Below are 15020 nucleotides of genomic sequence, written 5' to 3'. Positions count from 1 at the left end.
ACACTACTCAAGTTGTCATTTTAGATTATATAATTTCAAATGATAGACTTATGATAGATCCTAAGAAAGTTCAAATGATTATGGATTGGAAGATCATAAAAACGGTCCAAGATATCCAATGTCTTTTGAAATTTGCCAATTACTATCAGATCTTTATCTAAGACTTCTCTCAAATTACAACTCTATTTACTCGTTTGACTTATAAAGACAAACTTTAATGGAATCAAGAAGCAAAAGTATCATAGGAAGCTTTAAAAATAACCTTTGTTTTTACACCAATCTTGTATCTTGTTGACTTTTCTAAGACATTCTTTATAGAAATAGATGCATCAGACTTTGCTTTGAGTACCATATTATTACAAATCGGAATAGATGATAAACTTCATCCAATATCTTTTCATTCCAAGAAATTTTCAACAGCCGAGATTAACTATGAGATCTACAACAAAGAGCTTTTTGTAATTGTGGATTCTTTCCAAGAATGACATCATTATCTAGAAGGTGCTTTTAATCCAGTCATCGTATATATGGATCACAAGAACCTCAAGTATTTTATGTCAACTCGTATATTGAATCATTGCCAAGCTCATTAGAGCATGTCTTTGTGAAGATTTGAGTTCAATATCATTTATTGGCTATGAAAATAATAAATTTTGTTTGATGCCCTTTTTAGATATTCTTTTCTTACCTCTAAAGAAAGAAATATAATTTTTGATCAATAAAGGATAATTTTATTGAAGACAGAATAATTTATTCTTTAAGAAGTGAAATCAAGATTGATTGTTGATTCAACTTTTTTCAAATAAATTCAATCAAGTATGTCCTCTGATTTTCTTGTTTATGATATCAAGAATACTTATCTTAAGTTTTGTAATACTTCTAAGTTTGAGTTCAAGAACAACCTACTTTATTTCAAAGAATGCCTATATGTGCGAGAAAAAAAATTACATTTACGTATTCTTCAAGCACATTACGACTTTCTAGCAACAGGATATTTTGGATACAATAAGATTTTGGAGCTAATATCTAAAGATTTTTAGTGGCCACAAATGTCAAAGGATGTAAAAGACTTTGTTCAATCATGTGACATTTGTTCAAGGTCAAAAACTCCTCGGCATTCATCTTATGGTCTTCTTCAACCATTACCTATTCTAAAACAGCCATGGACTTTTATTTCTATAGATTTTATTATAGATCTTTTTGTCTCAGGATTGTGTAATTTTATATTTATAATAGTAGATCATTTTACCAAAATGGCACATTTTGTACCATGCACAAAATCTATCACAAGTGAAGAAATTGCTAAGCTTTTCCTTGATAATATCTATCAATATTATGGATTCCTAAAAGATATTCTATTAGATAAGAAGACTCAATTTGTATAAAAATTTTGAAAAACTCTTTTTAAGATTTTAAAGGTGGATACAAAGCTTTCTTCGGCCTTTTATCTTGAAATTGATGGATAGATAGAGTGCATAAACCAAGTTTTGGAGCAATATTTAAGATGTACCATCAATTATCAATAAGACAATTGGAAAACCTTTTTGCCATTGGCAGAGTTTTCTTATAATAATACGATGTATTCTTCTATGCAACAAACATCTTTTTTTGCCAATTATGGTTACCATCGATGACTTAATACTTTTGATTTTTCAAAAGTTCATAATTCTGCAGCAGTAGGTTTGGCAAATTGATTATCAGAGCTACATGCAACAATGAAGGTGCAATTAAAAGAAGCTCAAGAACAATAAAAGATCAAAGCAAATGCCAATTGAAAGGAACAACTACAATTCAATGTAGGTGATAAGGTATGGTTGCTTCATTGTAATATCAAGACTACTTGTCTTTGTGATAAGTTGGACTATTAGATGCTTGGACTTTTTTTTATTTGTAGACAAATCAATCTAGTTGCTCATCGGTTATATCTACTGGAAGCAATGAAGATCCATCTTGTCTTCCACATGTCTCTTTTTGAACCATATAAAACTATGAATATAGCAAGAAGAAGAGAAGTTCCACCTCTTCCTATAGAAATGGAAAATAATGAAGAGTTTAAAATAGAAGAAGTTCTAGACTTAAAGCAGTGCTGAAATAAATTGAAATATCTTGTTCATTGGTGCAGATATGACATTAAAAAACATACAAGGGATCTAATAAAAAATCTTGTAAATGTAACAAAGGCGCTAGAGGCTTTTCATCGATGGCATCCATCTAAATCAAGATGAAGAATAGTAAATCTTTACTATAAAAGAAACAAGGTTCAAAGAAGATTGCATTCTACCTTCTATTTTTTTTTTGTAGCTTTTGTGTATTTGTGATGCTAAGGAAATGGAGAACCAACAACTAGTAGATTCAATTCAAGAGCTTTTATTTGCGGACTTACTAAATGAGACATTACAATTATCACAACCTTCAAGATAATAAAATCGAGATGAAGATCCTCAAGAACAACATGTCTTTTTTTGCATAGATGACAAGATATAATGTGCTTGATATCATGACCTTGGAAGAGACTTCCAATATTTGATGATTTCATTAGAGGTAGGAAAAACTTCTAATAGTGTTCCAAATATTTTATTTGAAAGAAATTACGAAGGCCTCAACAATAATTAAATAATAGGGTGGTCTTTTCACCTTGGTATGAGATACTATTGATGGCTGAGAGGGTCTATTATCTATCTTTGAAGAGAATAAAGATCAGAATATGTAGCAAATATAATTTTCCACATCTTAGATTTCATCAACATATGAAGACTACTCCTTGTAGAACTCATCCTGAGAAGGGAGAGATAATATCATGGACATACACATGTAAATCAATAATTATTTATATGATTTAGATAATAATAAGTAAAAGTAATTTAGTTCCATAATATCTTTTATAAAAGCTTCCTAAAAGCTTCATAGATATTGTTTTGACTTTATATGTATCTTTAATTGATTTTTAATTTAGAAAGGTAGTCAACAAGTTAGCTATGTGCCACACATGTTCGTAGCTTGAAGAACAAGCTAACTATGTGGCCTATAGATAGAAAACTTGCCTTGTAAGCTAAAGCATGTGTCTTATAAAGTCAACATATATTAGAGGTCCTATAGAACATCGCCATGTAGCTCTTATTTAGATAGTATATATAGAGACAAGACTGAAGCCCTCTTTACTCTTGTCAATTCTTTTCTTGCTTCTACATTAGATTTAAGAGTCTCTAGTTTTCTTATCATTTGGTAATAGCCATTCTAGTTTCCTTTTAATATACATACTATTTTATTTCTATTTTACCACTTTTATTTTGACATAGATTTTTCAAGTTTATGCATCTTCTTCCAATTCATGTCCTTGACACCCAAAACCTTTTGATTGTTGGCATCTTTCCTTCTTTTACTTGAACATTAATCTTTCAATATAAATTTCTATTTATTAAATCATTCAATTGCTTCACAATTTGTGTTATATATAAATATTTTAGTCTAAATTACTTTTTTAAATTTTTTCTTTAATATAATGAGAAAATATTGCTAGATCTTTGAATCACTCACTAATCCTAAATCTAAAATTTTTAAGACTATAATCCACAAAAATCTTCATATACTTCAATTTAACTACTTGATTGACCTCAAATTTTTCACATACATTTATAATAAGTACAACAACAAGATATCCAATTTTCATCCATATACATACAACAAAATTCTCAAAATCTTAAAATTTATAAACTTATTTTTATTTCTCAAAAGCTAAATCCATTGTCTACATTATTAACTTTGAAAATCATTCAAAATTTCAATATTAATCCAAATCACATGAAATGAATATTTAAAAATATTTTTTTAAGTTTTTTTTTAAATATCACTCTTTAATTTGTAAAAAAACCTTGAAAATACCTTAAGTACATGGTTTTGTGCTTTGGAATCTAATTTTGATCCAAATTGACATCTGGTCTTTTTTAAGTATCAATTTTTGATAATTTGAGATAATTTTTATTTTAACTTATTGATAATTTTCTTTTAAACATGCTTATATTAAATTTTTTTTATCTTATTTACTTTGATTTAGTTTATTTATGCCTCTATAAAGTAAATAAAAGTTTCTTCTATAAAAGGCAATATTAAGACTAAACTTTTCACTATCTTTTTTATAATTTATCATTATTTTTCTATTATATCTTTCTATTAGGCTCTTTTATAATAATATCTATATTTTTATTTTTAACCATATACTTGTGTTATTACATGACAATAGATCGATCAGTCTTAAGTTTGTATGGTTTTATATTTGTGATAGTAGATTATTTTATGAAGATGGCAGATTTTTTACCATGTACAAAATCTATCAAAGGTGAAGAAACAACTAAGCTTTTCTTGATAACATCTATCGCTATCATAGATTATCTAAGGATATTATATTGAATAAGAGGACTCAATTTTTATTAAGATTTTGGAGAATCCTTTTTAAAATTTTAAAAGTGAATATAAAGCTTTTTTTAGCTTTTTATCTTCAAAGTGATGGACAAAAAAAGCCTGTTAATCAAGTTTTGGAGTAGTATTTAAGATGTACCATCAATTATCATCAAGATGATTGAACAACTATTTACCATTGGCAAAGTTTGCTTATAATAATAGGATACATTCTTCTATACAAAAAATATCTTTCTTTATTAATTATGGTTATCATCTATTATTTGATGTTTTTGACTTTTCAAAAATTGATAACCTTGGAGCAAAAGATTTGGCAAATCATTTATCTGAGCTGTATAGAATAATGAAGGCATAATTAAAAGAAGTTCAAAAATGAAAAAAAACCAACATGGATGCCTATTGTAAGGAGCAACCTTAATTTTACATTAGCTACAAGATATGATTACTTTGTCACAATATTAAGACTAATTATCTTTGTGATAAATTGAATTATTGTAGATTTGTTCCATTTTTTTATTTAAGGACAAGTCAATTATGTTGCTTATTGATTATATCTATTGGAGTCTATAAAATCTATTTCATATTCCATGTGTCTCTTCTTGAATCATATAAGAGAGTAAATATCTCAAAAAAAAGACAAATGCCACTTTTTCTTATAAAAATAGATAATAATCAAAGTAAAAGAAGTTTTACATTCAAGACAACACCAAAATTGGTTGAAATATCTTATTCATTGACATAGATATGATATTAGTCAATGTACATAAAAGCCAATAAAAAAATCTTACAAATGCAGCAAAGAGGGTTAATACTTTTTATCAATGACATCCATCAAAATTAAGATGAAAAATAAAAAATCTTTGCTATAAAAGAAATAAGATTCAAAAAAGATAAAATTCTATTTTCTATCATTTTTTGTATTTTTTTTTATATTTGTGATACTAATGAGATAGAAAACCAATAAATAGCTGATTTAATTTAAGAACTATTGTTTGTTGAATTGTTGGATGAGATATTGCAATTGTCACAACTTTCAAGAAAGTGTAATTAAGATAAAGATCTTCAAGAATGACATGTCTTTCCTCAAATAAATGGTAAGATATAATGTATTTGATATCATAACTTTAAAAAAACTTATGATATTTGATGATTTATTAGAAGTAAGAACAAATCTTGATTGTGTTTCAAATATTTTATTTGAAAGAAATTATGAAGGCCTCAACAACAATTAAATAATAAAGTGGTCTTTCTAGTTAGTATGAAATACTATTGATGGTTGACAATACCTATCAACTATCTTCAAAGAAAACAAAGATCCAAATATGTAACAAAAATAATTAATTGCATCTTAAATTTTGCCAACATATAATAACCACTCATCATAGAATTCATTTCTAAAAGAAAAAATAATGTCATAGACATATATATTTATTCCAATAATTACTTATATGATTAAATAGAAGAAGGTAAAAATAAATTAATTTCATAATATCTTTTTGAAAAGCTTCTTAGAAGCTTTATAGACATTGCTTTGACTTTAAATTTTTTTTAATTGATTAGTAGATTAGAAATTTGGTCAACAAGTTAGCTACATATTACATGTATTGGTAGCTTGTGGAACAAGCTAACTATGTGATACACATATAAAAAACTTATCTTATAAATTAAGACATATATCTTGCAAAGTCAACATGTGTTGGAGGTCCTATTGAACATTGCCATATAGCTCTTAATTAAATAGAATATATGGAGGTAAGACTAAAGCCTTATTTTATCTTGTCAATATCTTTCTAGTTTTTAGTCTTATTTCAAGACTTTTTAATCTTCTTGTCTTTGACAATAGTCATTTTAGTTCAATATATTACCACCTTTGAATGATTCTTCAATCTTTTTGAGTAATATAAGAGTATATTAATATTTTGATTCTCTAAGATTCATGCCTTTGACGAAGTTATAAATTTGTAATTTATATTCATTATTCTTTATAAAAATCTATATTATTATATATTATTAATTTAATCAATATTTATTCTTTAGAATCATAATTAAAATTATTTTTTTAGCTTTAAGATTCATCTTTGAAATTTAGGTTGTAAAAATATTTTTTTGAATTCTCATCAATAATATTATTTTTAAAATTTAGAATTTATAATCTATTTTTATAGTTGATGGTTTAGGATTTTATCTTGAAACTAGAATTAATTTTTTTTTATAATTGCTATGGTTAGAATTAAAATTTAAATTTTTTTTCTTTAATTATTTTAATTAAAATCCATGATTTATATTCTATTTGATAGTTGATTCAAATAATAGATTTAGATATTTTTTTAGAATTTAGAATTTAGAATTGGTATTAAGATAATTATAATAGAAGACTGTATATTTGCATATAAAACTCTTAGTACCTATAAAAATCATAAACTATTTTTTAAAATTTTTAATTTGCATAAAATTTTTAAAAATAATTATATTTAATAATTAATAACCATCTTTATTTAGAAACTTTATTTCTTATGCTGTTTAAATAAAATAATACTTTTAAATCTTGTATTGTAAGAAAAGATGTTTCCAAAGTTAAAACCACTTCAAGATGTTTCTATACATAATAATTCATAAATTAGCTATGTAAATAAGGTCTTTTTCTTCTTAATCAAATATAAAAAAATACTTAGTGGAATTAAAGATTCCAACTTATGGAATTGGAGCAAGAAAATACTTAAAAACTTTGATTTTTATTCTCTTTAAAAAAACATAGATGGTACAAGATCATGCATGCTTTGTTTATCTAATAGCTTTTAGAAAAAATGCACTCAAAAAAAAAACAACAAAATAGATGCACAAAAAAAAAAAAAACAAAACAAAACAAAACAAATCAAAACAAAAACAAAAACAAACAAACAAAACATAGAAAAAAGAAAAGAAAATTAGCTCTTCAAATCCCTTTGATTATGCTTTGTCTTCCCTTTTTTCCAAACATTATCATTCATTGTTTACTCCTATTCAAATCAAATTGGCTTAAAGTCTTTAATAAAAATTAGAGAACTAACAAGATATATTTTTCTAGAAATTTTATGAAAGTCACATGACTTTGTTGATAAAGAAATTCATGTACAAAACTAAAATTAGCTTCACTACTTTTCTACTTGGAGCCAAAGTAGTACTTTCTGTAAGATCCTCGGTCTTACATAGCAATAAATAAACTTCAATTGTTTCAAAAAAAATAAAATAAGATAAGTAGGATCACCTTAAACACCATTGACACAATATTTTGACTTAAGAGCATTGTTTTAAGAGTGGTTGAAGAAATCAGTTCTTCAACTAACTCATTTGACTCACAAATAAATAATGCCAGGTAAGATGGTTTGGTTTCTTTCCTGGCATTATTTATTTTTTTACAACAAGAGTTATGGAAACCATACCACGAACTTGAACTAATCAACAATTAAACAGGGTTAGAATAATCAAGCTTTCATTGAATCAGCATAATCACCTGATTTTTCCAAGTCCTTAAATGCACCAACGACTTCCTGATTCTTGGCTACCTGGTGCGTTACACACAGAAAAGAGTAACCCTTCAGTTGACATTCTGCTGAGATTCTCAAATAATAAACTCCCAATCCATGAAACCAACCAACCAACCAACTCCATCAAATTCTAGATTACCACCGATCTGCATTAAAGAGTGTTATACAACACAGAATCATATGTTTGCACGTCTCCAATCCTGTGGAATGAATGGAAAAATTCTAGATGCCGTGGATGTTGTGCATGAAGAATGAGGGACTTTATCCTCTAGCCACTAATCCCAAGTGAAAGCATTGAGAGTTCACCCACGTCACCACTTCGCATTTTCTAGAAGAAGAGGAAGTAAAGCAGGGGCAGGATCAATAACCCAACTTCATTGCTATCGTCCTAACCTCCGACATGGGTAGAGCTAAGCTAGATGTAGAGTTCCAGGATGTGTCGAAAAATCCAGTCTAACTCTGATCATAGTACGATCAGTCTTATAAATGCACACAACTCAGGACAAGCTTAATTATCGATGTCAGGTGAGCTTTTCGTTAGAAGTGTCAATGGGTTCTGGATGATGTAAAGCTTAGATCATGGGACAGAAGTTACTGTTCAACACCTGCTCTCATTGTCCATGGAGGGGGATGTTGCAAAGAACTGGCTTTTAATGGGTCACGTATCTAGTTGCAATCGTCTTACCTCGGCGAAAGACGGGTGCTGGGAAGGTATTGGATTACAGCTGCCTGGTAGAAAAAGTGGTAACGATTATAAAAGTTGCAATGGAAATAGAAAAGAGAAAAATATGGGTTCAGAAAATGTAAATTTAATGTAGCTGGCGAAGCAGAATGGTGCAGTGACCCTATTACTTGACAGAGCGACAAGGGAAACGTTCTTACTCGCATTCAAGGTGGCTGTCTGTTTCTCATCCTTTGCTATTATGATGCCCACTTACTTCTGTGGTGAGCCTGGACATTTGGACCTTCCGCTCGCATGGTATTACGTACTCGGTGATTATGACGACTCTCACGTATGCAACATTATAACCTGTGTTGCCCCAGAGCTCCTCACATCTAGCGGGGAGGTGGGGGAGAAGAGAGGGAGGAACCCAGGGCGTCTTTTCCGCATAAGAGCGGAAAGCCTCCAGCTTAGATGCAACACGCGGAGAACAGCTGCTGCGGATCACATGCGGTGCTACTTTTACGTCCGCAGTGCGTAAAACTTTCTGCTGCAGTTCGCGTCACACGTATCTCGGAATTTCTTTTTTCTTGCTTCGGGTGTCTTACATCTATTTGTGCAGCACAAGCATGAGTGTTTCTGTGTCTCCGAGGCGCGCCAGCAGGATAGTGGAAGATGGTCCCAAGGGAGTAATGCGACGGGGTGTACTGGAGTGAAGTGCAGCTGGGTGGAGTGGCTGTGTCAGTGCACTTGTGCGGCTTGAGCTACTTTTAGCTACTTTCTGGTCGACGACGTTGACATCAAGAGGAGGAGGACTGGGGTAGATGGAAGGGACAGAGTCATGAGTTCTAGAGATGCGAGCTGCAGAAGTGTCACGGGATTTTGAAGGTAGGATTGGGCTTAAGTGTTTCTTGAGATGTGACAACATTATCTCATGTTCCACAGCGGGAAGGATAGCATTATTAATCCCGTTCAAATAAGCGATATGAAGCTCTACTCTTGTATCATGCAAAGATTAACTTAGTTCTCAACATTCGATGTCCGCTTTTGGGCAAGGAACCACTAGTTTGTAGGAGATTAAACCTTGATGGATAGAGGGTCTAATTGGCACATATTCAAGCTTTCATGAAAAAAGGGCGCAGAAATCAGAGTACTCTCACTTGGAAGGGCACTCTTGTGACGATATGAGATATCATTGGTGTTTGTCGTTGATAGTTCCCACATATAGTCACTCTTATTATGTACCCTTTCTGAAGCATCCTGTTTCACTTAGGTCGAAGGAATCACAAACAAGAACGAGCGAGCTCGTGCCTAATACAAGGTGAGGTCAAGATGGTTGTGGCGTGGAGCGCTGCAATCCCAGGCTTCAAACTAATTCTGCTCGTATCGCTAATATCGAATCTCCTGGCAAATGTCAATAGCGCAACACAGGTGAGCACTGCAACGAGTTCCCTATTCAAGATATAGTGTATTGTATGGACCATATCTGATTCAATCAATTCTAGCATGACAGCTTGTCAACGCTATGTGAACGCAGCCATATGTGGTGTACATGCGACCTTCTGAATCGGGATTGCTAGATATTGAATCAATCGCCGCTTCCCATAATGAGCTATTAGCTTCAGCCATGAACAGGTACCTACCTGAATCCTTCACCTTGGCCAACGGGCCTAGGTCGCGTTCCATTCTCTCACTTTACACGCACATGTTCACGTTCTATCAAACCAACAAAAAAAATGTGTGCTTTCTGAGTTCATAATTAGAATGAAGGCTTCACTTTCAGTTTCTTAACTATAATGTGTTGTATGTGTGTATGTGCGTGAATGCGCATCTCGTGAGCGTAGCGATGCGGATGCTGCGACATCGGCTATGCTGTATACTTACAAACACATCTTCAACGGGTTCTCTGCAACGATGACCGCCGATGGGGCAGCCGCTCTCGCAGGTATCTTTCCCTTCGCCGAAACAGACCAACTCAGTCGAAGTAGCCAAGAAGCATCCGTTGCGATTTCACTCCGTTTTCAAATAAGCTGCACAACTTCTGGGCAACTCTGAATGGCTCTAAACACCAACAGACCGCAAACATCCATGAACGCACCAAACCCAACGTGATTTGTTGACTGCAGCGTCGCCACAGGTGGTGTCGGTCATTCCAAGTCGACTGCGACAACTGCACACCACTCGGTCGTGGGAGTTCCTTGGGCTGGAGTTGGAGTCCGGCAAGATCCCCAAGGACTCGCTGTGGAAGAAAGCCAAGTTGGGAAAATCGATAGTGGTGGGCATCTTTGATTCTGGTATGGCACCGGAAACCACTCGCACATCTATCCCTTCACCTGCATGCCATGACTTTCCCTGTGGAAAACCAATGCTCCTCTAACTCCTGTTGAGCGTCACCTAAACCGAAAGTATGAGGAAGGCTAGTGCCACGCCTTCCACACCACTCCCTTGCGACCAGCACTTGACGGTGGAAACTTTGTGGTGGTAGGCATTTGGCCTGAGTCAGCGAGTTTCAGCGACGAGGGGGTAGGTCCTATCCCGGACAAATGGAAAGGAGAGTGTGTCCGGGGCGAGGACTTTGGTCCCGAAAACTGCAACAGGTACTGCATGGTTGGCAGTTTGTGGTGAATAGCCATACATCCCATTGAGGTTGTGCTTGAAAAGGCCATTGACTTGTGAGGGAATGTCCCCGTCACCGCGCAGTGTGCGAGCGAGGATGCGAGTGTTTTGCAGCAAGCAGCTGTACTGACCGAAGTGTGGAATGCTCAGAAAATTGATAGGCGCGAAGTATTACCTCAAGGGTTACGAGGCCCATATCGGATCCATCAATGCGACGGACTACAGATCACCCCGTGATATCGATGGACACGGCACCCACACGGCTTCCACTTCAGCTGGTAACTTCGTTGAAGGTAGGAAACCGAGAAGAGATGTGTGTGCAGATATTGACATTAAACGCGTAGGGTATTCTCATGTGCAGAGAGAATGTGCTTCAGCTTATGTACTGATTTCATGTTCGAGATAGGCAAACCAGATATCATTAGAGCTATTGATTGGTGTGCAGGAGCCAACACATTTAATCAGGCTTGGGGGACTGCCAAGGGGGGTGCGCCACACGCCCACATTGCAGCGTATAAGGTTTGTTGGCAGGGTGGTGGATGCGACGATTCGGATATCCTGGCAGCTATGGACGATGCTATAGCTGATGGAGTCGACGTGTTTTCAGCATCTCTTGGAAGCGATCCACCGCTTTATCCTTACTACTCGGATGCTATCGCTGTTGCCACCTTTCACGCCCAATACAAGGGAATCATCACAGTCTGTTCAGCTGGAAACGCTGGCCCAACTGCAGGCTCAGTTACGAACGTGGCTCCATGGATTGTTACCGTGGGTGCCAATAGCATTGACAGGAAATTCCCCTCCCATGTAGTCACAGGGAACAATGAAATATTCGATGTAAGTCCGTGCAACTGATTGTTTTTATCCCCGGGCGCTCTCTGAATCTTCTTTTAACTCATGCATAAAATTGTATCCCGCGGAAATGGCACCAAACTAACAAATATGTTATGTGCGTTCACTTCCACTACTTCCATTTACCAGAACTTGTGTAGAATTTGGTCTGGTGAAATTTCACCAGATTTGTATGAAAATGGTATTATAATGAATACATTATTCCTTCTTCTGTGAAAAACTTCGACTAGATCACGTTTGATGATTGATTTGAAATTCTAGTGTTTGTGGGTGATATGTATGTTCAGGGACAAAGCTCTACAAATGAGAAGCTTCCTGATGAATATTTTCCCCTCGTAGCCGGAGCTGATGCTGGACTATCGGGCGTTGAGATGCTGAGGTATCGTGGAACTATAGCAATCTATAGTTTCTGAAGCTCATCGTTGCATCAGCTTTCAATAATTAAAGATGTTAACTCCCCAATCTTCAGACAGATTGATCAAAGGGCTGACACTCTTGGTTGATCCAGTCAACAGCACTAATACATGACCCTGTCTGGCAGTGCATTGTGCATGAACAATACCTTAGATCCGGAGAAAGTGGCGGGCAAGATCGTGACTTGCATTCGGGGCGTGAATGGGCGAGTTGAAAAGGGTGGAATCGTGAAAGAGGCCGGGGGAACGGGTATGATCCTCGCGAACAATGCTGCGAGTGGGGAGGAGCTTTTAGCCGACCCTCATCTTCTGCCAGCCACCATGATTACGTACTCTGATGGCCTGAAGCTCTTGAGCTACATTAACAGTTCCAGGTTGGATCCTGAACCTTGCAATTGTCATCTTGGGATTTCTCTCCAATGTTGGATTTATCAAATCTTATCTTCCTGAGTTGATAAATTATCTGGTCGATAAGCCTATCGTAATGGTGACACAAAAGAGCCATCCGAGAAGATGTTCCGGTTCCTGCTGCCTCATGTGTCTGTCCCTCCATCTCCACTCAAATCTCATGCAACAGCACGTAGCTCAAGTCAGTTATTACACTAGAAGTTACCTTGGGTATCAGCGGATTTCAGGACGGATGGAGATAGCATAACACTCCAGAGTTTCAGAGTCTTTTGTGTTTTGGCAGACTTTCATGCGTGAACACTTAGGCTCAAACACATCTTAGTAAGATCCACTAAGTCTTCTTTAATGAAACAGCTCCAAAAAGGTTCAGAGAAGAAGCGATTGAATTCGTTGACGTGCATGTTCTCTTGTGCAGGTCACCGATGGCAAAGATCACGCCTGCATACACAAAATTGGGTGTAAAACCTGCTCCAGAGATGGCAGCATTTTCATCACAAGGTCCCAACACTCTCAATCCAGATATTCTCAAGGTATTCTCAACAGCTTGCATTGAATGTCTACAATTGTCTTTCAGTTCATAACTCATTGTCAAGTAAAGGACGCGGATAATTTTTTTAGACTCGTATAATGTCTCTTCACCTTCTGAAAACCTCAAACCCAACCATCCCAAGCTCATGAAGAGACTAAGAATTAACCATCCATGTGTGCATAATTTGTGTGTCCAGCCGGATGTGACGGCTCCAGGGTTGAACATTCTCGCAGCTTGGACGGGTGCCGAGTCTCCAACAGGGTTAGCTTTTGACCCTCGCCGAGTTAAGTACAATATCATCTCCGGAACCTCGATGTCTGCTCCCCACGTATCCGGCGTGGCTGCTCTTCTAAAAGCAAGACATCCGAACTGGAGCCCTGCTGCCATTAAGTCAGCGCTTATTACCACAGGTTAGATTTATATCGCTTATCATTCGACATGTCACATACGATCAAGTTCACCTTAAAAACTTCATCAGTTCTGTAATTCGTTTGTTTCCTGCATGTTCGCAGCAACACAAATCGATAACACGGGTCACCTGGTCAGAAATGGTTCCATGAAGATTGCCACACCTTTCAGTTATGGTGGGGGCCAGATTAACCCAAATGCCGCTCATGATCCTGGATTGGTTTACGACCTTACCCCACTTGATTATACTCTATTCCTGTGCGCCATTGGGTACAACGGGACTTTCCTGCAAGTATTTACAATTGAGCCATTTACTTGCCCGTCTAAAGTCCCCTCTGTATCCGACCTGAACTACCCATCTATTACAATCAGTGACCTGTCGACACGGAGAGCTGTTCGAAGAACAGTCTTAAATGTTGGCAAAGCAAAGCAAACATACAATTTGACGGTGGTGGAGCCATTCGGCGTGCGGGTGGACATCAACCCAAAGCAGCTTGTCTTCAGCCGGAAGTATGAAAAGAAGACGTTCTCGGTCACATTTACGCCGAGAAATGTGACAACTAAAGGATATCAATTTGGTTCATTCACATGGAGCGACGGATACCATCGAGTCAGGAGCCCCCTCGCCATTCAAAATGTATTGTAATGAAAATTTCCTAGTCTTTGTACTCGGATTTTTATGAAGTTAGGAGTGAAATAAAGCAGCTGAATCGTCACGCTGCTGCTATCAAATTACATATGATGTCACATTAACTTTGCGAGCTGGAGTAAGTAATCATGAATGCTGTAATGTCTAGATTGAGTGAGGAATTCTGAGGTCTTTGATAAAGTTGTAATTGCCTGGCGGGGATAGCTGAAGCCAATGCCGCAAACAGTAAAGCAATTTACGATTCGAACAGCATATGTGTGACGCCAATACCAAAGATCTTGTTGGTCAATATGCTTGCTCTCGCTGCCACACAGGCCCCTCTAAACTATTCCCGACTGAAGCAAGAACTCCCTTTCAATTATCGAATCTCTAGGTGGTCAATTCAGTGCTAATTCTTTCAGTTTGTGGTCAGAAGGGAAAAAATCTCGATGTTTCTGGCGTTTTTGCACAGTAAGTTAAATAAGAGAATTGAGTCCGCAATGAAGTACCTACATTATTGCGATGCCATTTCTAAGAAGTATCAGAAAATGCTGTTGTTCAATGCAAA

The 15020-nt window shown here is 35.3% G+C and overlaps 1 protein-coding gene across 1 annotated transcript; it reads left to right on the top strand.

Moving 5' to 3' along the window:
* The first annotated feature begins 8976 nt into the window (after positions 1 to 8976).
* On the top strand, positions 8977 to 14725 carry LOC112281997 (subtilisin-like protease SBT5.3). The gene is made up of 13 exons (XM_024519068.3): positions 8977 to 9486; positions 9872 to 10029; positions 10136 to 10233; positions 10443 to 10543; positions 10725 to 10892; positions 11084 to 11195; positions 11365 to 11507; positions 11660 to 12051; positions 12354 to 12445; positions 12608 to 12853; positions 13303 to 13417; positions 13613 to 13826; positions 13929 to 14725. The coding sequence occupies exons 1-13, from the start codon at positions 9453 to 9455 to the stop codon at positions 14468 to 14470; spliced, it is 2415 nt and encodes an 804-aa protein (XP_024374836.1). The 5' UTR covers positions 8977 to 9452; the 3' UTR covers positions 14471 to 14725.
* Positions 14726 to 15020: the final 295 nt, after the last annotated feature.

Source organism: Physcomitrium patens, chromosome 5 (genome assembly GCF_059467195.1).
Source record: "Physcomitrium patens ecotype Gransden chromosome 5, ASM5946719v1, whole genome shotgun sequence".
NCBI classification, from domain to species: Eukaryota; Viridiplantae; Streptophyta; class Bryopsida; order Funariales; family Funariaceae; genus Physcomitrium; species Physcomitrium patens.
This window is presented reverse-complemented; position numbering and strand designations above follow the sequence as displayed.